General features: G+C 39.7%; 1 protein-coding gene across 4 annotated transcripts; it reads right to left on the bottom strand.

The window, feature by feature from the left end:
• Positions 1-1,466: 1,466 nt before the first annotated feature.
• LOC129181802 (anoctamin-9) lies at positions 1,467-23,309 on the bottom strand. 4 transcript variants are annotated; one of them, XM_054777434.1, is made up of 24 exons: positions 22,944-23,306; positions 20,358-20,432; positions 19,701-19,829; positions 19,461-19,597; positions 18,109-18,158; positions 17,971-18,029; positions 17,300-17,379; positions 14,569-14,703; positions 14,393-14,486; positions 14,255-14,315; positions 12,453-12,535; positions 12,244-12,348; positions 11,953-12,117; positions 11,830-11,866; positions 10,224-10,335; positions 9,167-9,224; positions 9,009-9,106; positions 8,718-8,905; positions 8,488-8,640; positions 7,046-7,193; positions 6,830-6,952; positions 6,480-6,573; positions 6,208-6,320; positions 1,467-2,943 (listed from the first exon to the last, which is right to left on the bottom strand). In XM_054777434.1, the coding sequence occupies exons 1-24, from the start codon at positions 22,962-22,964 to the stop codon at positions 2,919-2,921; spliced, it is 2,343 nt and encodes a 780-aa protein (XP_054633409.1). In that variant the 5' UTR covers positions 22,965-23,306; the 3' UTR covers positions 1,467-2,918. The 4 variants fall into 4 exon arrangements, with proteins under 4 accessions (XP_054633409.1, XP_054633410.1, XP_054633411.1 ...); XM_054777435.1 differs by having other exon boundaries at positions 1,469-2,943; positions 19,701-19,823; positions 22,944-23,305; XM_054777437.1 differs by lacking the exons at positions 1,467-2,943; positions 6,208-6,320; positions 6,480-6,573; positions 6,830-6,952; positions 7,046-7,193 and adding exons at positions 7,326-7,436; positions 8,304-8,396 and having other exon boundaries at positions 22,944-23,309.
• Between the last annotated feature and the right edge of the window lie 590 nt (positions 23,310-23,899).

Genomic DNA, 23,899 nt, shown 5'->3' with positions numbered 1-23,899 from the left:
TGTTGCGTGCGGCGTGTGCGAGTGCTTCGTTGAGGAGCCTGATGGCCTGTGGGTAAAAGCTGTTTGCCAGCCTTGTGGTCCTGGACTTCAAACTCCTGTAGCGTCTGCCTGACGGTAGGAGTGTGAATAATGAGTGTTGTGGATGTGTGCTGTCCTTGATGAGGTTGTGTGTTCTGCGTAGGACTCTAGATTTATAAATGTCTTGCAGTGAGGGGAGGGCTGCCCCAACAATGTTCTGTGAGGTCTTGATCACCCGCTGGAGTGCCTTCCTATCACGTGTTGTACAGTTACCGTACCAAACAGTGATGGAGGCGGTAAGGACACTTTCGATAGTGCATCTGTAGAAGCAACTCAGGATTGTGGTGGACATGCCAAATTTCCTCAGTCTTCTCAGGAAGTACAGTCTCCTTTGGGACTTCTTCAGAATTTGTTGGGTGTTGTGAGACCAGGTGAGGTCCTCGCTGATGTGTGTGCCAAGGAACTTGAAGGTTTTCACCCTCTCCACCTCAGTCTCATCAATAAACAGGGGTCTATGCGGCTCCTTTTCCCTTGTTCTTGGGTCGATGATCATCTCTTTAGTCTTATCTGTATTGAGAAGGAGATTGTTATCACGACACCAAGCTATGAGGTCCGCCACCTCTCTTCTGTATGATGTTTCAACACCACCAGTGATCAGTCCGATGACTGTAGTGTCATCTGCAAATTTAATGATGCTGGTGTTGTTCTGGGAGGCCACGCAATCGTAGGTGAAGAGCGTGTAGAGGAGTGGACTCAGCACACACCCCTGTGGGGTCCCAGTGCTCACAATTCTTGAGCTGGATGTGCGGTTGTGGACTCTGACTGACTGGGGCCTGCCTGTGAGAAAGTTAAACACCCAGTTACAGAGGGAGGGAGACAGGCCAAGTGTGAGGAGCTTATCTGTGAGTTTGTGGGGGCAGACTGTATTAAAAGCAGAGCTATAGTCTATAAATAGCATTCTGACATATGTGTCCTGGCCCTGTAGGTGAGAAAGGGCTGTGTGGATGGCAGTGTTGACTGCATCATCCGTGGACCGGTTCTGGCGATATGCAAACTGTAGAGGGTCCACGGTTGCCGCCGGGATGCTCTTTTTGATGTGGGTCATGACTAATCTTTCAAAGCACTTCATAACAATAGGAGTGAGTGCTATAGGGCGATAGTCATTCAAGCAGGTCACGTTGCTCTTCTTGGGTACGGGCACTATGGTGGTGGACTTAAAGCAGGTCGGTACAGATGCTTGTGCAAGCGACAGGTTAAATATGTCAGCAAGCACATCAGCTAGCTCTGATGAGCAAACCCGAAGTGCACGTCCTGAGATGTTGTCTGGCCCTGCTGCTTTTCGTGGGTTTGTTTTGTTTAGAACCCTGCGCACATCAGCTGATGTCACCATGAGAGGTGAGTCCTGTGTGCTCCCCAGGTTCAGCCACCCTCTCTGCTCATCAGGAGTTTGGGTGTCAAAGCGGGCATAGAACTCATTCAACTCATCAGGAAGTGTGGTTTGGCTGGACGTGGCTACGCTACTTTGCTGTCGATAGTCTGTGATGTGCTGGAGCCCCGCCCACATGCGCCGAGGGTCTGAGGTGGAATAGTAGCCCTCCAGCTTCTGTCTGTACTGTCTTTTGGCCTCTCGTATGGACCTCCTCTGGTCATATCTGGCCTTTTTGTAGTCATCAGCGGTGCCCATGACAAATGCAGTCGAACGAGCACGTAGCTTAGCCCTTACATCACAGTTCATCCACTGTTTTTGGTTAGGGTATTTTCTGTAATACTTGGTGGTGGTAACAGTCTCTATACATGTGCTAATGTAGCCAGTAACAGCAGAAGCATATTCATCCAAATCAACAGTACAATCTTCCCTCCCCGCTGCAGTTTTAAACACATCCCAGTTTGTGCAGCCAAAGCAGTCCTGGAGTACTTGATCAGTTTCTTCATTCCATACTTTAACTGCTGTACGTACAGGGGGAGCTTTTTTAAGAAGTTGTCTGTATGTTGGATAAAGGAATATAGAGATGTGGTCAGCCTTTCCAAAGTGGGGTCTTGGAACAGCCTTCAAAGCACCTTTCATGTTGCAGTAGACTTGGTCCAGGATGTTATTTTCCCTTGTGGGAAAGCTCACATGCTGTTGAATTAGATTAATGATTAGAATATTCTAGACAAATACAAAGCTGATTAATTAAGCAAGAGTGAGAAGAGCTCACTATTATAGATGACCTGAATGGTAGCGCCAGTATGATAATTCAATCAAATAACACTGATAAACAATAACAGATTGGGGGAAAAAAGCTCAGACAAAAGTAGACTTACAGTTCATGCAATTGTTTGTAGTCAAAATTGTGAAATTTGGCATACATTCTGAACATGTTTTAATGGTCACATTCAAAGACAACTTTAAATATAAAGACATTCCGTGAGGATGTGACACTCCTCTCTTTATCAATATAAAACATCAAATGTAAAATGCTTTTCTGCCTTCTGTCAGTCTTGCTGCAGTAATGGCAATAACCACTTCACAATATAAGGCAACATTGTAAAACAATCAGTAGCAAATGTGCACCAGCAGTATAAATTACCATAAGGCTAGTACGACAAAAGTCACAAATATTGAGATCAATCAGAAAATGGAGTGCATTCTTAGAATAGAACACAAACAATCTCATGAAACACAACGGCAAAATGAATGAATGCACAGTTGTTTTGTCGAAGAATACATTCTTCATATATATTCATATGACTGTATTCACAATAATGATAAAAGTCAAAGAGTCGGAGGCCTCTATCTGAACACTTCAAGGTGATTTATGGCTTGGAAGTTGACTCAACACTGTGATCAATGGGACACTTGAATGCGCAAGGCAACACTGGGTTCACATTCCATTGTGGGAAAATTCACTCCATTAGTGTCAGCGCTGGCTCTCATCAAACGACCTGTAAAAAAAAACAAATTTAAGATTAGAAAGCAATTAGAAACAACTTTACTATCATTCTGCATGGAACAGGTACACAGCCAATGAAATGCAGTGAGCATCTTCATATATTATAAATGTTTAACTGTTAAATGTGCTGTCTGTCATGGTTAGGTACTGCAACAGGGCATGAGCATTGGAATGTTCTACCCTCAACAAAAATATGCAACGCAAAACTTTTGCTTTTGCTCCCATCTGTCATGAGCTGAACTCAAATATCTAAAACTTTTTCAATGTACTGTTCACAAAAGGCCTATCTTTCTCAAATATTGTTCACAAATTGTCTAAATCTGTGTTTGTGAGCATTCATCATTCATGATTCCTAATCCATCCACCTCACAGGTGTGGCATATCAAGATGCTGATGAGACAGCATGAATATTACCCAGGTGTGCATTAGTTTGGCCACAATAAAAGGCCATGCGAAAATGTGCACTTTAACTGTATCGAGGGTCTAAAAACCTGTCAGTATCTGGTGTGGCCACCATTTGCCTTAAATACTGTCCAGAGCATCCCAAACATCTTCGCTATGCGATCAATAAAATGCACCTGTGTTTCCCGGAAGGTGAAAACATCCCTGTCCTTGCATGGCCAACATGCTCAACGGACATCTCACCCACTGAGCATGTTTGGGATGCTCTGGATCAGTGTATACGGTAGTGATGGGTCCGGGAACATCGACGCATGTGTTGAGCTCAAAGAGCAAAACCGTGTCGGTGCGCGTATCGCTTTAAGAAAAAGTCACATGACCGATACAGTTGCTGTTTCGCCTGTCTATGACACTGATCTGTATTATATACCTGGATACACCATAGGTCGCACCAGCCCGTGCAAGCCGTTGAAGCCACAGAGAGGCCATCTTACCACTCGCATCTCGTACAAAGCAGACTACATTCGCACAGCGTACATTAGGGGTCACCAACGTTTTTCCTTGTGAGACCTACTTTTACAAAATGCAAATGGCCAAGAGCTACTCATTTTTGTAACATTTATTTTCAGAGCTTATTATAAACCCAAACAAAGCGAATATGCTTGTTTTACCAGAACATTAACAAAATGCTGGTGTCCACAACTCACATTTTGTATTTCAGAATGCATTTCTTTCTACTGTTCTTTCATTATTACCTGAAAACCTGAATGAAAAGCAGGCTCGCACCTCATGTGGTCGTGGGGGGCTGGGGCTCCCTGGTGCCCGCGGGCATCACGTAAGTGACCCCTGGCGTACATAGTGTACAAAGCAGATGAAGAGGCTCGCAGAACATTTATATTTTAAATGAAAAAGCGGGGAGATTTTCACATTCCTTCAAGTAACGCAACCTTCGTCCCTTAAAAACGATTTGATAGGTTGTTCTCTATCTTTTGGCTATATTAAATGTACTTTTTCCCCTTCCAATTCTCATTGCCTTTGGGACAAAATTCTACTCTGCAACCTGGCTCAGCACTCCCCTATAGCAACGCATAGTTTTACTCCTCTAGAAAGAGATTTTAATTTTAACTGCATATCCCATCCCTTTTTCCACTAAAATCCATGGTCATGATCCTTTACTTTTTTTTTTTCTTACTTTCATACAATTCACTATGCTCTCGTCTGTACAAAATATGAATCATAAAAGAGAGTGACTTTGGACAAGTTTTAAAATCATTTAACATTTTGCTGATTTTTTTTGTTTGTGTTATGAAATAGAAATAACCTCTTTTCTGATATATAAATATATTTTAACAAAAACCACAGGAATAATATGTAATAATACTGTATATAAACATTGTCTCCACATTGGGGTTCATTTGAAATTCGGGTAAAAAAAAAAAAAAAAATTTTTTTTTTTATATTTGCAAGCAACCGCAAATTATTTAGTAGTCTAGTCGCGGTTGTTTGTTTACATATTCCCCACAGCCCCCAATGTAAAGCCGTTATGACTCAGGTAAGGTATGATATCGACAGAATTTTTTTAAATTATCATACCCGAGTCCTTATGACTAAGCTCAAGCACACCTGTTGTTAAATATAAAGACCTTGCATTTAGTGCGAGTGGGTAGCAAACTGGGGCCGCACGGTGATCTAGTGGTTAGCACGTTGGCCAACACAGTAACAGCCTGGAGATCGGGAAGAGCTGGGTTCGATTCTCTCTTAGGCATTTCTGTGTGGAGTTTGCATGTTCTCCCCGTGTGCGTGTGGGTTTTCTCCGTGTACTCTGGCTTCCTCCCACATTCCAAAAACATGCAGGTGAGGTTAATTGGTGACTCTAAATTGTCCATAGGTATGAATGTGAGTGTGAATGGTTGTTTGTCTATATGTTCAAGTTGAATGGTTTGACATTTATATACTGGTTGAAAATAGCCCTGTGCGAAATTCATACTAAAGTTGATTAAAAAAAAGTTCATATCATGGAGAAGTTCAGACATTTCATTCAAAAAGAATTCTGGTTAGCAACCTCATTTAAACCATGCAAACTTTTATGACACTTACTCTTAAAAGCACCGAAAACGAGAATCGTTAGGAACAACAATAAAAACAAGTAATTGAATCGGAATCGTTCAAATTCATATGATTCCCAACCCTACACAACTGTGAGGTGGATGTGTATGTTTGATGTGTGTCTGTCAGTGTATTTCGTGTATTTCCCCCAATTACTGCCAATTGTCGATAGCTTCTCTGAAACTGCATGTGTGTGTATGTGTGTGTAGAGTAAGGCATGTGCCTGTGCATGAGCCATGAGTAAGTGACAGCCATTAATGCCACTGCCCTTTTTGGGCCAAACAACAATTCTCATTAATTTTAACTCATACTGTGAAGAATATAGACTTTAAAAAATATATATTTTTAGTTCTTTTTTTTTTTTACAATCTGTGTTCTGAAACCACTATTGGTAATACATGCTAGCCAGTGGTGGTGTTCTTATATTTGTTGGGTCAAAAAAGTGTAATTTGGAGGAGGACCTCTAGTGCAATGCAAGTGGTCCTCAGACGTAGAACCTGCACATGGTAAAACACTAATTGTTGCAATTCTTTGCTGCAAATGAGTCATCACCAATTCTGTTAGCTGACATGTTAAAATATGTGCAGTGAAAAATGACAATGTGATACATTTTGACAAAGCAATTCGCTCTAGTGCTGGCTCACTTGTATGCAGTTTCACAGTACTGGACTGTCAGAATATGTCATAGCAAACAACTAAGGGAGGTTTGGGTTTCAACTTTTTCCATGAAAACAATTTAACGGAATCTCACCTGAGCTCTTCTTTTAGTCTTTTGAGCTTATCAAAGAGTCTGTCATTTTTGACCCCCATGGGGGCTGCTGGGACGAACCAGGCTGCGATAAATTTGCATATGACCACAATGTGCTGCAAAAAGAGATGACACCATTACCGATGTACAGTAATTGCTTCAACTACTCTAACTGTGACAACAAGGTTTCTGCAGTATGATTATGATGTCAATGTTGCTGGGTGGTCTCCACTTTTACACACCCAATGTGGAAAATAGTATTTAGTTAAGCTTACCTCAAACAGGATGACAAATGCAAAGCGCACAGCTAAAATAAGCCAGAACTGTGGAGTAAGGTTGTAGTCCACATTGTCCCTGTAGTCTTTGTAGCTGCGAACAGGAGGGCTAATGTTATCTTTCTAATCAGTGCATTTTAAAGTTTGCCAATATAACAGGGGATTGCAATGTGGGCCACACTTTCTGGAGAAAAGGTCACACAGTGTAGCAACCCATATAAGGTTGCTTGTAGACACAATAATGGCCAGGTAAAAAAAAAAAGGACATTTGGGTGAAGTGTAAACACTAACAGTGACTTAGTTGTGTCTTATATGTGAAAGTGACTAATGGTACATTGAAGAGAACAAACCTGCAGTAGGAGACATTCAATCCATTAGGAGTGACCATCTGATCAGATGAAAACTCCCTGCGGATTTCTGGTTTATCCATCGTTGCAATGGATAGAGAGTTGTTTATGTAGCCGACCATGCAACTTGAAGAAAAAGAAAAAGAAATTAAAAGTGTGTTACACAGAGGACAGCAGAGCCATGATATATTTCCATCCGGAAGGGAACACATAGCTCACTCAATATCTGCCGTCGTGCCGTTGGAACACGGGCCGTAAAGGTAACGATATACCAATCGGGGGATGAAGTCTGAAGAAACACCGATGACCAGGCCGTTTGCAATCACAGCTAAGACTCCGATAGCCTCCAGCAAATTGATCCACACACCTGAGGAAAAGCAAACATTTGAAGAAATATTCAATCCCTCTGATGCCAAGTGAAGACACTATGTGTGAGTAATGTTTTGACCTGAATATAAGACGGCTTTTTTCCCCATAGAAACAAGTCTGAAAAAGATGTGGTCTTCCGGTCTTGAGATTTACACATGCCAACCAACTGGTGGTGCCAAATGAATTCTCCCCAAACAAGTCAGAGCCAAAGATTCTCTTCTTGTTACACACAGAGATGTAGCTGCAACAGAGACTCGGTCGAAAAAAAAATTGTCTCAAAGGTTGGGCAATTTAGTAAACAGCAGAGTGGGAGTTATGATGCCAATTTTAAGATAACGGTCATCAATGTACCAAAGTCCCTTAAAACAACCCAATTGTCCAGCAGCTACGATACGCTCAGATTTTTTGCATTGCATTGCATAATTTCACTGATATCGATTTCAAGAGAGAGAATTATTTTGTCTTTGCTTTTGTCTTATTATTTTTTTAATAAATATTGCAAAAACACGTTTTGAAAGAGAGGCCATCTTGGATTAACTGTCACAACAAGTCAATACGGTATTCATTTTCCACACATAATTTTTGCAATGGCCATTAAGAGATTGATCAAAACTGGCTTTCATTGTATATTAGAGGTACTGGCAACTGGCTCAAGATTACTTTTTTTTTTTTTTTTTTTTTTTTTAAATCACACAACAAATAAAAGACCACCACCACTGGCATGCATATGTCAGCAATAGTGGTTTAAAAGAACAGTTTGTACAAAAAAAAACTTTCACATTCATTATATAATTAGTTAAACTAGTTAGTTATTAGTTAAGTTAGTTAAACTGCATAAAAATCATAAATTGGCGTAGATATATTTTTTTAACAAAATAAAACAAAACATCTGGCATTCATGGCTGTCACTCAGGTACATGTTGTAGCACGTATGCGCACATAAAAGCAGTCTCAGAGAGACGACCGACAATTTACATTCACACTGTTGTTGTTATGATAGCCATCTTTGAATGTATAGCCTAATGTGAGTAGCTAAACTTTGCCAAATTGCTATCATTACTCGACGACAAACAAACTAATACGCATGCGTGTGTTACACGGGGTATACCTGTACTTTATCTACTTATGGCAGGAAGAGGGTGGGATATAATGCTTGCAGAACATTTGAATGTTGGCGCCCTAAACCCACTGCATACAGTCCCTTAAAGACATGCAAAAGAAAAGTTGTGTTTGCATCTAAAGTTTGGCTGATGTTTGCATATTTAACTAACTAGCTCTCCAGTGACTCTTACCGATATCATTTGTCTTCTTGGGAATCAGTCTGCGTTCCAAGGTGACCATCTTAATGGCATCCAAGCGAATCTCAATGACGTTATTGATGAGGGCCAGCAGAGGAGCAAGTGGAAACGCTGCCACAAATATGGTGGTGAAGCTGAACTGAATAACTATATAGAGGAAACCAATATCAGTCCGAGCGGCCATGGCGTGACTTTTCTTGCATTCCTGAGAATAAAGTATGTACCCATCTCCAGGAACTCTTTGAAGAGGCTGAAAGAGTCCACATCGTTGAGGCGGTAGTTACTGAGCCAATCTCGCAACTTGCAGTTCTCGCACAGCTCGCCGTGTGTAGAGTCGTCTTTTAGGTAGCAGTAGGCACATTTCCTCCGAAGCTTGTGAGTTCGTTTCCTCTTCAACCACTTGCCAAACCACCTGATGCCAACAAGAGAAGAAAACTGGCTATTCTGGAAACATTGTTGAAGCATGTATAATGTATAATGTACAGAGCTCAGACATTAAAATGATTCATACTTACGGGCCGGTGAACTCAAAGACATTGCTGATGGTTTGTTTGAGTACCATTATGATGGCCATTTGGATAAAGAGGTCTGTGAGACATCCACTGGGGTGACACTACATAAAATACCGTGATAAATGCAATGACAACTGTTATTGTCAGTCATGTTTACTCACCTCTTCTAACCTCCATTTACTTGCAATGCGCACATAACCACCAGGATGACCATTTATCCTGTTTATTCAAGAGATGGCAATAAACATATAAGTCCCTGTGCACAATTAAAGGAAAACTACACTTTTTTGGGAATTTTGCCCATCATCCACAATGCTTATGTGAGACATGAACACATGAACACATTTTCTAGAGAAAATCACTAGCACGAGGCAACTAACCATACACGTAACGGGACTCACCTATTTCCACTATCAAGCCCTCTACAATGTACTATGTACTGTACATAACATGAGCTGCATATTAACCAAGCTAGAGTGACAGTGTTATTGTAGGAGCGAATACAGAAGAACTACTTTTTTGGCGTAGTGACCCAGAGCCTCTCACAACAACACTCACAACACCACGCCTCAGGCCACTACCGAGACGTATTGTTAGCTATTCGACTCGTGTTAGCTATTGGATCTGCTGCTGCTGTATCGTCTGAGAGTTTGGAAAAGACAATGCTAGGTTATAAATCATGAACTCGCACATGTATAGTACAATGTTGTGGCAATAAGATGATCAACTTTGAGATTCCACACACTCCCAACTAAACATCCAAGCAGACTGAAGCTGTGGATACTGACTCTAGACCTGACGACATCGCTAGGAAGACTCAGCTGGATACAAGTTTGCTCTCAGTATTTTTCACCTGAGGACTATACTGAATTTACCAGCTCAACGAGGAACACAAGTCTTGTGGTGAAAGATCACTCGGCATTCCATGTGAAATCAATGTGCGCAGGAAGGAAGTTCTGGTAATGCTCCAAATGACCAAAATACTGTAAGTATTAAATGTTATCATGAATGTACCTGTTGCTGCATGATCACAGCATGTATATAAAACGATAAAACGTTGTTGTATGTTTTGGAGGTGCTAGCAGCTTTTCTCTATTGAGAACGCATAGAAAAGAGAGACACGTGTTTTCACGTCTCACATACAGATTGTGGATGATGGGCAAAATTAAAAAAAAAAAAAGTGCAGTTTTTCTTCAACACTTGCAAATTGTGGATTACCTGCCGAGGAAGAAGGCTACATAGAAGAGTGAGGAAAAATATGTGAAGAACTGAAAGGTGAACATCTTGACTGTGAAACTCTTCTCCGTTGCAGCAAATGATCTGGTTTTCTCTGTAAAAGACATAATTTGTGTCAACATACATGTAAAACACAACTGGGTTTTGACGATGCACACAAATTTTTACCCGAATGTAAGACGAGCCCTCTTTTTCAAGGCCCGTCTTTGGGGAAAAAAAACAAAATAAAAAAGGGTCCTTTGACGCTTGACATGTATGGGGTGTTTGCGCTGCCAGCGGGGTTTGTTTATTAAAGTGTGCAATCTACCGAAACCTGGTGCACATCAAACAAGCAAGTGGTGGTTGAGCTTAAACACGACACAGACCAAATACACAGATGTTAAAATCACAACCAAGAGCACATAGAAATTACAAATATATAAGACAAAATGTGTCATAAGCACTGCCTTAAATGTATTGTAGCTATCCTCTGGTTGTCCTCAGTGAGTTTTCCTCGCGAAGGACACCTGGTATGTCACCTCTCTGATACGTGGTGGCCCAGTTCCAAAGTTCACTCATAGCTATAAAACTACGGTAATTGTTTGTTATTGACCACACCTTTGTGTAAGACTGACACTTTGCTCTGTAGTATGAAAATGATAAAAATGCTCTTGGCCAAACTATGGCAGAGTCTGCCACATAGTATCTAAGATAAATGGTTCAAAAACGAGAAAGGCGGCCATGTTTTTTAACCAATCTTACTCAGATTTTGAAAACATGTGCTTGTCAGTCCCAAATTTCGTGATGATATGACTAAAACGCTAAACTCACTGAGCTTTGTGAGAATTTTCAAGTCATCCGACTTTTGGGGTCAAGTTTTGGGGATTAATAACTGCGCTGATATATGATGTATTTGTCAGAAAAATACTAGCACTGGCAACAAAGCGGACTAGAGGATGTTTTGCCAAATGTTCACCCTTTTGGGTGCAGTGTTTCAGGGGTAGAAGAGTTACATCGTGGGTTGTCATTTTTTCACATGACTGTATGTGTAACACTCGATCATGGCCGCATGGATGTGGGACTTTTGGACCATTCATTGAGCCTGTTCCACTGCAAATAATCAGTGCGTCAGCTGCCTGTTTGAATGACAGCCCTCCTACTTGGACAGACACCAGTTTACTTGAGACTGACTAAGTGATAGACTGTGTTGATCACTTTACTGTTGTACGAGGCTATTTTAGGCTAGTGTTTACCGTATTTGTTATACAACTTTGTAAATTGATATATGTGCAATGTTTCTTATACGTTTAAGGTGAACCCCTTGTGTTCCTTTATGTAGAAATATGTGTGACACAAATTTGGCTTGGTTTCAAGACATTACAGCAACAATGACTCTTCAAACCTGTTTGGACGGGCACTCATTTATAAACACACCTTCTGATCCTAAAAACAATTAAGATGAAAATATACAGTAAAAAATTCTTAAGCCACCACTAACTTAGTTTACGCTGTAACTATTTTTACATAGTAAATGGGACAGCTATATTTACCAGGGTTGTGCAAAGAATACGAAACCAAATTCAAAGGAAGACAAACTAACATACTGTACCTATTTCGCAAAGTTTCATGGCCACAATCCTGTTGACCTGCAACCATAAAGAGGAGGTCAAACTGTCAGAGAACACTACTGAAAGGAAACCGAGAAACATAATTTTTTTTAATGCTTTTGTACCCGTGTCATAACGGTGATGATCAGGTAATGGAGGACAGCGCCCAGCATCATGGCTCCACTGTTGGAGTGCGTACTCAGGAACTCCCATGATCCCTCAGCCAATAGCACTGCTGCAATCACCCTGAACACCACCAGTGCGTGTGTCAGACCGATGATCACCAGTATCTGTACAAACACAGCGGTGTGGTCTATCACTAACAAACATAACTACTTCCTCCCAACCTTTCATTAGTAACATCAAGCTTACTTTCATTTGAACCTTGCTTGTTTTAAAAGAGAAGACATAAGTACCATGATTGTGACACAGATCAAAACCAGTGTGCTGCGCAGATAGGAGTGCTTGTACTTTTTGGGTTCACAGTTAACGTTGTTGACAATCTCCAAGATTAGTTCCTCCTGAAAGGACACATGTAGACACACACACATAAAAAAATACACGATAAAGACTTTCAGGATCATTAACTTGATATGAAAGATGCTGATATATACTTGATGCATACCTCCTCCTCACACCAATCAGACACCTTCCATTCACACACATAGGATGTTCGATGTCTTTTCCAGAACTCCAAAAACAGTGTGGCTGTAAAAAAAAATAATAACAATAATAAAAATAAGCCTAGCAATTTTTTAATTTAGATTCAATGTGGTATTTTACTTTTTTTTATTTTTTAGAATTACTTGAATATTAAAATTTTTGTTTCTTATATTTCTATAAAATCAACCTATTTCTAATTAATTTATAACATTTAAATATTACGTTTTTTGTAGAAACATTTGAGTTACAACCATGTTTAGGTAAATTTCTACACATTTTATCGAATTATTATTGAAAATTTGACTAAAGAAGTTGCTTTTACAAAGTTCACAAAAAGCTACAGCATCCGTGAGCCACTTCTACTGTATACCCTCACTGCATTATCTTCTCTCTAGCTCACCCCGCCCTTTAAGGACACTGTTCACAGTCAGATGGTCATATAGCTTTTTTCTTGCCTTTGAAGAATGCACATCCTTACAATGCACTCTTCACACAGCTGTTCAAATAAAGACATTACCTGAATGACTATTGGAAACAACTGCTTGGCTGCACAGGATACAGATTGGACATGAAAACAAGCAATCCACTGAGTACAAGAACAATCAAACGGGGACGTGGAAATGCAATAATGTGCTTATAAATGGATGTTATACATTACACTCTTAAAATCAATCCATCCATCCGTCCATCCATTTTCTATACCGCTTATCGTCACTAGGGTCGTGGGGGTATGCTGGAGCCTATCCCAGCTGACTTTGGGCAATAGGCATGGTATGTACCCTGGATTGGTAGCCAGCCAATCACAGGGCACATATAGACAAACAACCATTCACACTCACATTCATACCTATGGACAATTTAGAGTCTCCAATTAACCTAACATGCATGTTTTTGGAATGTGGGAGGAAACCAGAGTACCCGGAGAAAACCCACACACGCACGGGGAGAACATACAAACTCCACACATGGATGCCCAAACAGAGATTTGAACCCAGATCTCCTGACTGTGTGGCCAACATGCTAACCACTAGGCCATCTTGCGGCTAAAATCAATCTACTGAGGCAAATTGGCCTTAAATAGTGTCATAATCATTCAGAAGAATAAGAATAAGACTAAGTAAAGACGAGCAAGTCTGAGTCAAGTCTCAAGTCAAGACAATACAGGTTGAGTCAAGTCTGAAATCATCGTCTTAAAATTTGAATCTTTACATATCACAAACACTGTTTATCAAATAAAATGCCATTTAAACAACTCTATTAAATTTGATGAATACAATGAATGCATTTTGAATTGTTTTATTTTGTAAATAAGACAAGTGTTACAAGGCTTAGTCACAGAAGAAAGAAAAAAAAAAAAATCACGTTAGTTAAATACTTTGAATGGGTACAAATTTTACTCAACACATTCACTGAGAAACTAAAGTATTTTCAAGTCATCCGACTAAAGTCAGAGTCAAATCCCGAGTCATTGATGCCAAAGTCCAAGTCGAGTTGCAAATCTTTGATGATAGTCAAGTCTGTCCAAAGCCATCAAAATTCTGCTAACAGCCTAGGAAATGTCATCAAATATCAGTCACATAGAACAGACGACAGAGGAGGCTGGAGAGCCCTTATCATTGATGTCTGCAAACAGGCCTGATAGTCCTAAGTGATGAAAATGAATTTGTACTGTACTAAACCACACCGCTTTTGCAGAACATGTTGCTTTGATTTTGTTTTTTAAGTGAACACAAAAGAAACAGATCTTATTGACACTCAACTCACCCCACACTGCCATGAACATGGCAAAGAGAACGGTGCCATTATTGTCAAACAGTAGGCTCACCTGTGGACAGGCAAAACCAGCCGTGAGCACAAAAAGAGTTCCTTTTTATAACTTTACAAACCACTGCTCCAACCTACCTTGGCATAGGTGCATGTGTCTGAGAGCAGCCACACTTTGCATCTCTTGTCACAAAGTGGGCACATGACTGTGTCAGCCTCACAGACCTCCTTTCTACAAGACAACAAGCACTTTGGTTGTTCATTAAAATCCTAAATACCACCTTATGGCCTGGGAAAGGTGACCATAATCTTACATGAGGGGCGACGTGTTGAAGAAGGCGAGGCCATAGAGGAAGACAATGACCCCGATGAGAGCGGGAGGGATGAGCAGGTATGTGTACCAGCCCAGCCACAGGTAGTACAAGGCCACCTTCTCCCCAAAGTAGTTCCTAACACACAAAAGGTGAAAACCAGCATTTTTATAAACACACAAGTCAAACTCAAATCTCATATAAGGGCAACTTCTACCAAATATAGTATGTAACCTATAAAGTTCATCGACATCGAGTTTGTACAATTCAACAATCCAATCCAACTTAGAAATAAATAATTGAATGATTATGTGCACCAGGCAAGAGCTCAGTTCCGCGAGCATCACAGGACTAACTCTGCATGTGTTTTGTTTTTCTTTGGCTTGTTTCTTATTTCAAAACAAAACCAGACTCAAAAAGTGGGTGACAGAAGAGGAACAATATACACCGCACGTGGTAAGAAGAGTGTTTTTATGATTTACTGTTAACGGTGGTTAGCTTCTTTTTACACTTATGTGAACATTAAGGATGTTAAAAAGTGACACGCTTTTGTGAATAAAGTTAACTTATACACTTATATGACAGTTAAGATTGTTAGTAAATAGCTGTGATAGTGTTTGTGTGTTATAGTGTTTATGAATTAATATGAAAGTTGATTGACTTCTTTTTACACTTATACGTGAGTTATGAACGTTAAAATGTTACTTAAAACATTGCCTGTGCATTTAATAAAAGGTTTTATGCTGGCAATAGTTTGATCTTGAAACAGATTATTTCTATTTACATTAGTTTCTTTATTGCCACAATTTTCTAAAACCATTGAAAAGCTATTCAACTACAGGCTACATAAATTTATATATAAGAATGAATTCATCACAGACAGCCAATACGGATACAGAGCTAACATTTCAACTTCCATGGCACTCATTGAAATAACCGAGGAAATTACAAATGCTATAGATCGCAGAGAGTGTGCAGCTGCAGTATTTATGGACTTAACAAAAGCATTTGATGCAATTAATCACAATATTTTAATGAACAAACTAGAAAGGTATGAAATCATAGGGTTAGTCTTGAACTGCGTAAAAAGCTACCGATCAAACTAGAGGCAATATGTGAAGCTAGGAGTACATGTACATGTACATCTACAAGCTTAAATATATCATGTGGCGTACCCCAGGGTTCCGTACTGGGGTCAAAACTGTTCAACTTACACATAAACGATATCTGTAAAGCCGCAAAAGACCTAAAGCTAGCATTATTTGCAGAGGACCCTACCGCATTCTGTTCTGGAAAAGGCACAGAAGAGCTAATAAAAGAAAATACTAAAAAGATGGCTTGAAAAAAAAACTTATTTTCCCTGAACCTAAGTAAAACTAGAATAATGCTATTTGGTAAGAGCTAAAAGGATCCTCAGGTGCAAATACAAATAGACAACGTGGACATTGACAGAGAGTTACTGAAAATATTAGATGACAAAATGAGTTGGAAGTCCCACATTAAAATTATACAATACTCTTCTCATTCTTCTTCTCATCAAGAGAACAGAAATATGACCTTTGGAAAAAATTCAACTTAAAACACCTATACGCCCGCACAAGGCTAAAAACCCTTCGCATATCAGTTTGTGGAATCAGATTGTGGAATGGATTGAGTAAAGAACTCAAACAATGCACATAAATGAAGAATAAGTACAAGTAGCTGATGTTTACAAAATATATGGATTGCAGTAATTTGTCCATACAGATTTACAAACCTCAACTTCATTGTAATAATATTGTTATATTTCTTCATTTTATTATCATTTTCTCGAGTTTTTCTGAGCTGGCAAAGGGAACATGTTAAATGAAAAATGAACAAATGTATTAGAAATTGATGTGAAACAGAGGGGGTAGGACTCACTAAGCTCTGATTCTTCCTACTCCTTTTGAACATGAGGAAATGTGAATTGTGATATGTGATGTATTCTGAATTGAAATATAATGTTCAAATGTTTAAATAAATCAAATCATTATTTTCTATGGAAAAAATCTATTGTGTTATAATAACAACAATAATAATAATACATTTTGGACTGGATTGGATTTATCTAGCACCTTTCTAGACACCCAACGCGCTTTACAGGGAAAACCCAAAATTCGTTCACTCTGTAGTCACACAATGGTGGTGTTATCCACATCTGGATTCACAGCTAGATTGATGGAAATGTGGCTGCCACTCTGACTATCAACAAACATTCTTTCACATTTATACACCAGTGTGAGTGGAACTGGAGGCCAGGTGGGTGATGTGTCTTGCCCAAGGGCCCAACAGCAGGGATTGGGATGGAGAAAGCAGAGTTCCAACCGCCAACCATCTGTTTGCACTTGGCGTTTCTACTTACAGGTCCCCCCTAAATTTGTGTGTGTACGTAATTTAGTTCAATGAGATGCAAGTTCATTTGTCACATTTCAGCATAAAGTTTACAGACATCCCGCATGTTATGCTATTTTTTATATTTTTTATACAACTAACAAAGACAAAAGATCCAACCTACATAAACATAAGGCGCTTTTTTTCTAAATAATCAAACCAAGCAATGTGCGGGTCATGTGTAGAGGATGACATGCTCGCTGTTGTCAGAGGAGCACTTGAAACGTACTTCACAGTATTCGTGAAATACTAAACGACATGGCAGCAAGTGCTGCATCTGTAGACAAGCAGAAGATAAAGGCTGCTGTGATGCAATTCAAACCTGACAGCAGTTATGGGTTGCCCTTGGAAACAAGCAGTCCATCGAGCCCAGCTCTCTGTCAGCTCTCGCTGTTTCTTTTTCTGCAAAGCAAATAGACCACATGAAGAAAATAGAAAGAGTGCATAGTGACATTAATAAACACTGATCTGAATTCTTTTTAACCCTTTTTTCAGAAATGTGTTGTGAGGGCTTTCGCTTCCCTAGCGGTGAGTAGAAAAACCTGTTGACGTGAAGACGTGCAGCGTTGAAGCAATCAAAGCCTCACATTTTAAAAATCGTCGCATGACTGACAATCATACGTCACATTAATGACTCACAGCAATGCACTGTAGGTGAACTTCAGAGCACCAGTGCTTTGTTTGGAAAGGCCTGAGCCAAGTTGTGCTTCACACTTCTCTCGAGGACAGTAAAACACTTTGGTGGCCAGTGATACGCTGATATGTAACAGTGTCACTGTCTCCCTCTCTCTAATATGTTTAATTGGACCGTTTACATGCTACCAGTCCCTTTTTACACCATTTCCATGAAAGAATTTGCCAAAAAAGCCCCTATTAAATGGAGATCCTGCTCTTACAATTTCAAATTGATGTTGACCTGATTGATGCTGACCTGGTAATAATCTAATATTATCCGTACATGCCTTTAGTTTCTCCTAATGATGGATTTTTTACCTCATGTAGGCAGAACTTCGCCTCAAAAACCTTCATCTTCATGAGGTCTCGGAGAGCCTCTAGGAAGATTAGCAGTGCAATGCAGTTTAGTTGTTCATATTGTTAAAGAGGACTGTGAGAGTATGAAAAGCCGCTTACCTCCTGAGTTAATGGGGGTGTGATTCAAGATGAAGTGTACAACCCTTATCCTGAAGGAAGAACATAATATCTCAACAAGCGCAGTCATGATTTCAACATTACAATGAAGCCTCTGAAGCCAAATGTCCATAAAGCAGTACAAATATTATGCCTCTAAATTTGCACCAAAAAACACAAGAGTTTGAACCTCTGGAGCCATAGATCACACAAGGCCACGCGTCAAAGAACTGGTACATTTTGCTTTTTCTCTACATTCCAAAAAAACATGATCACTTTGCAAGAGTTGTGAAGAGAACAAGAAAAGGAGAATACACAACAGATGATATATAGAGTAAGCAGACTCATTTTCAAAGCAGTAAAACACCATAAGTGACACTGGGTTTGTAACTAACAAGACATTTATACTTACCAGGCACTTTCTATGTTAGAAAAAGAATATTTAATACAATTCTGATATTTAGTTCAAGGAAAATGTTGCCCATTATCTATAATCCTTATTGGAAACATGACCACACATCTCTCTATTCTGCGCATTCTACAGAGAGAAAAACAGCTTAAAAAACAGCTAGCATGTGGACGATGCACGTAATTTCGACTAAAAAAAAAAAAAAAAACTCCAAAAAAACTGCACCAGTGTTCTATTTACGTAACTGACCAATAAACCAAGCTACAGCGACATTGTTATTGCAGCAGGGTAGTTGGAAAAAAGTTTCTATCACTGCAGGGTTCAGCAGGAACACTCCATTTCTGCCGGCACGCAAACTCCACATTTACACCACCAAGTCATGCCGGTGTAATGACTTTTGCGTGGATAACAGCCGCAAAAGTAGCCCGTGTTTTTATTAGGGATTTTTATTCGGGATTACTGTGACTGTTGTGAGATCATTCAAACCTGCAATAAAAGCCTGTTGTTCTGGCGATCAAGTCTAGTGCTTGTGTGTCACACTGAACAGAAGAGTAACATTACTGACACCTAGTGGATAGTGTAGAATACTACATTTAATCAACATCTTTGAATGCATTTTTCAATGCCTTGTATTTTGTATTTTAATTCATTTAGTCATTTTTATGCTTTAAAGTGCTCAATTTAGGCAAAAAAATGCAACATTTGCTTAAACATGCAGATTTTTTTTTTTTTACTAATAGTAGGCCGTGTTCAACCATGAAACAGCATGATTTATTAATTAATAAATCTATGAAAAAACATGTCAGAGTAAAACCGCAAAAGTTTGAAGCGCAAAGTGGCGAGGGACGACTATATTGTCAAAACACACTGATCCAGTCCTGTACAGGCTCTGCTGCTCACGTACATCCATGATATACTGTAGTGGGACAGTGACAAACTATATTACCTGGTGCTGAGAGGCACGTAGTTCTGGTCTGAGCTCCAATTGCAGGCATCAGAAACTTTCAGCAGATATCTGTACTTCTCAAAAATCTCTTTCGGAGCTTGCATGCCAAAGAAGACCAGGTCATCGTCTATGATTTTCTATCAGGGAACATTCAAACAAAAAGATGAATGAATGGCCTAATACAAGTCTAACCTCAAAGACAAAGTTGCTGCAGACACATCTGTTTCATGCCACACTCACTGTGACTTTAAAATTCTTCTTTTTCAGTTCTTCAATGAATTCGTTTTGCTTCTTGATGGCCTCTCGATCATGGTGCTCTCTCGTTTTCGCCACCAGGACGTAGTCGTATGAGAGCGGCGTATTCTGTTTCTCCGAAACAAATACAAACTTATTTTTTGGCAGGTTCAATTGACCATTCGTAATTAATATAAACACTTTATTTGGTGTATAACAGAGAATAGAGACAAATTACTAAACATTTATTTCCTGCACGTTCAAATGAGATTGAATATTAAAACAAAAAATACAATATTGCTCAGTTGTGACTGGCATACTGTACGTAATTTCTTGTGGGTGTAGATAAACAATCTAAATATTAGAAACACATCTCGGTATGATGCAGTACAATTCTACGCAAGCATAAAACAGGTACTCGACAATGTTGTTACATGAATACTCTGTGACAGTGTCATTCCAAATTGGGCTTTACTACCTTTATATAGGATCTCTTAACAAAGTATAATGAAATGCAAAAATAACCTCATATTTAATTCAGAGTTCCTGTAATTAATCATATCAAAATAGCATGGTTGATGACTATTAAATGAGGAGTCAAAATACTGCTTTGTTGTCCAAATAATCCACAAAACATCATATTGAAATTAATCATTTACATACCACGGGAGGAAGTGACATCTGTTCATTGCCATTCTCTCTAACTACTCCCATTAATTCCAGTAGCTCTATGCTGGGCTGTTGGAAGAGAACAGTGACGAAGTGATGTAACACACTGTGGCCATTTCAGCATTTTCAACATAACACAAAGTGTGAGTGACACGTAGTGGTTTTACTTAATGTGTTGGTACTCAGGCTGCTGACAGAATCAAGAGAACGATGGCTATCTAGTCAAGAATCCAGTCTAACTCTGATGTGGGCGGGTGTGGGAGAGAATGTCACTGTGTCTGTGGTGAGTCAGAATCACCACAGACATTGTTAGGCTAATGTAATGTGACTGAGAAGCATGGCATGTGGTGGCATTTGCACTCACAACATGTCCACACTTTGCTACATGTGTGCAGCAGGTCATGAGTGCGGAGGTGACAACGTGGTGTCACATCATTGGCAATACCAATATTAACAGATCAAACATACTGAACGTAATACAAATAACATTGTGCACTGTTTGACTAACTGCACCCATCTCTTACAGCAATCATTGCTATTACAGATATCTACAGTATATAAAATGTAATGTACCTTAAAGTAGTCAGTGTACAACTTGTATTGTATGCATTTACTACCCACTGAAAATGATGTCTAAATATCTGGCAACACAAGTGAGTATAGAAAGATAACTGTGTCTTGCCGACTGTCAAATATGGTGGTGGAAGCGTCAGAGTGGTGCTGGCCCTGAGGAGCTGCGGTTTATTGAGGGAAACATTAATTCCAACATGTATAGGGACATTCTGAAGCAGAGCATGATCCCCTCCCTTGCATGGTAGTTAACGAGCTGAAACACAACTCCAAGATGACAAGTGCCTGGCTGAGGATCCTGCGGAAGCAGAGTAGTGCAAAATATCCACCAGCTCCACCACTAATGTCATCATGGAGAAGTGGAAGAGGATTGCAGTAACAACCCGTGCAAACATTATTCCAATGCCCAAGACGATTAACGCAGTACAAGATATCAATGTCGCTCATACAAAATATTGACAATTTGGACACATTCACTGTGAGGTGTATTCACTTGTGTTGGCATCTATTTAGACCAGGGGTCTCAAACACAATTTACCCGGGGGCCGCTGGAGGTAGAGTCTGAGTGAGGCTGGGCCGCATCAAGTATTGGGAGTAGGGCTGGGAATGTCGGGGTACCTCACGCTATGACATGCGATACATGGCTCACAATAACAATAATATCTTGATACAGTAATAGGGTGAATCACCTAAATAAATAAATAATTTCACAGTTTATATTTTGCTGCATTCAGCTGGGATAGGCTCCAGCTACCCGTGACCCTAATGAAGACAAGCGGTATAGATAATGAGTTTTAAGTGACTCACTCACTATTAGTTCAGTGTAGGCTTATGTGTTTGCATCCTATGATTCACATTGGCTTGTCGCACGCCGTATTACAGTAATCTTTGAAGACAAGTCGCAGGCCGCAAAATTTGACTCGGCGGGCCACGAGTTTGAGACCCCTGATTTAGACAGTGAAAGTTGTGTGTTGAGTCATTTTCAGTGACTATACTGCTTCACAAGCTGTACAATGACTACTTTAAAGTATACCCAAGTTTCATTTCTATAGTCTTGTCCCTTGAAAAGGGAGCAGAAAAATAAAATGCTTGCTGAAATGAGTGTGGTGTACTGACTTTTATGAGATACTGTATGTTAAGTACACTCGAGTATCCACAGTCAAATAAGATCCAATACAGAGAGCTGAAAGCTGTATTAAAACCATTACCCTTACAGAGACAACTACAATTAGATGACCATAACGTATCCCACTGGGCATCCTTTATTTGTTCATGATAATGTGCATGTTCCACATAAGCAAAAACAAAACAAAAACAGAGTACAATAATAAAGGTCTCCTTAAATAAAACTAGTAGTCTTGATTTGCACAGAAACTATGAGGAAAAATGTCATAATATAAAAATGAATTTTAAAAAATTCCATATTTGGACCATGTTGAGTATTACAAACACAAAGGTAATCCAAATTACACTGTGATCCGTGTTTTGTGCAAAAAAAAAAAAAAACTCTGTCTTGGCTACTATGAATAGTTATAGTTTTTGAATGACAGAGTTCTAATTTAACATATGGTTATGATTGTGGTTTCAGTCATGTAGAACTGCACGCTGATACAGTAGGTTACTCTTTTTATGTAGCTACATAACGCAATTAAAATATTGGAAACTGCTCTCAGAATGATGCACCACTGCAAACAACACCCAGATACTTACGGTGTCAATCAAAACTGAACATTATCATTCTTCGGTACAGAATGATACATACGGCTTTTGTATTGGATCTTATTGGACTGTATATAGGTGTACCTAATGTTGTGCCAATTACCATTTCGTGGCCATGTGGATGTGTTGTGTGTCACGTTACACACTTGGATGTGTGGCTGTTGTTTTGTGTACTAAATATAAGTCACACTCAAACGCAACAGGCCCATAGCTGAACACAACCCCATATGTGTAGCTCGTCTGCTTATGCTATAGAACGTTAGGAGTTGGCGAATGAATACGTTTTCTTACCTGTCTCCTGTGACCAGACATGATTAGCACGCACTGGATAACAATTGAATGTAAAACAAAAAATGAAAAATAAAAAACGTAAAAAAATAACAAGTCCCTGCCGTCCTCTTGGGGCCTACGAGTTCCTTTGATCAGGCAGGTAACTTCCGTAGTCCTTCCTTAGAACTAACGCGTCGTTGTTGTTCCAAGGAATGTAGGAGCGACTCTACCTGTTGCTACTCCCGCAATCCCTCACCTTTCTGGCTTCGTTACGATATGTAAAAAGCGTTCAAAACAAGCAGTGTGGAGAATTATCTCATCAAAGTGAAGGCTGGTGTCGATGAAGCCCTCTCAGGTGCGATGGAATGGAATTTTGTATTGCCTCCTCCTCCTCATGTAATGAGTGACTCACACTGGCCGCCAGGTGACAGCAAAGGCAAGCTTTTATGCCACCTGCGGCTCTTCACGCCACATTCACGCAGCTACAATACTGGATGTGGCAAATGCTACACAACCAAGCATTAGATTATTAACATAATATGCACCCTTCATAGAATTACGGACATATCTAATGACTTCAAATACAAGAGCTATCTGCTATCTAATTAGTAATGAATACCACACTGACAGCTGAATATAAGACGACCCTGAATACAATATGATGACCCCTCAAATTTCCATTGGAACATCTCTGTGTGGAGTTTGCATATCCTCGCTTGCATGGGTTTCCTTTGGGTTAGGTTAATTTCAGACTTTACTTAGCCCCTAGGTGTGAATATGAATATCATTTTTTCTATATGCACAATGTGATTGACTGGTGATGGGTCCAGGGTCCTATGGTGCCTGATAGGGGCAAACAAGCAGTAAAGTCCAAATGCTCCAAACACAGAAACAGCATAAAACAAATGCAACAGGAAACTGCTGTAAAGAAAGGAAGAAAAAAATAGACTACAAATGCCTAAAACACACACAAACCC

This window comes from Dunckerocampus dactyliophorus, chromosome 5 (genome assembly GCF_027744805.1).
Source record: "Dunckerocampus dactyliophorus isolate RoL2022-P2 chromosome 5, RoL_Ddac_1.1, whole genome shotgun sequence".
Taxonomy (NCBI): Eukaryota; Metazoa; Chordata; class Actinopteri; order Syngnathiformes; family Syngnathidae; genus Dunckerocampus; species Dunckerocampus dactyliophorus.
Note: the sequence above shows the minus strand (reverse complement) of the source record. Positions and strands in the feature narration are given on the sequence as shown.

What these genes read in the sequence shown, in the direction of transcription:
- LOC129181802 (XM_054777434.1), bottom strand. Translation starts at nt 22,964, where the DNA reads ATGTCTGGTCACAGGAGACAG. An exon ending in CGAAGTTCTGCCTACATGAG is followed by an intron (nt 17,380 to 17,970) that starts GTAAAAAATCCA and finishes TTTGCTTTGCAG; the next exon opens with AAAAAGAAACAGCGAGAGCT. An exon ending in CAACCCATAACTGCTGTCAG is followed by an intron (nt 14,704 to 17,299) that starts GTTTGAATTGCA and finishes TTTGTGTGTTAG; the next exon opens with GAACTACTTTGGGGAGAAGG.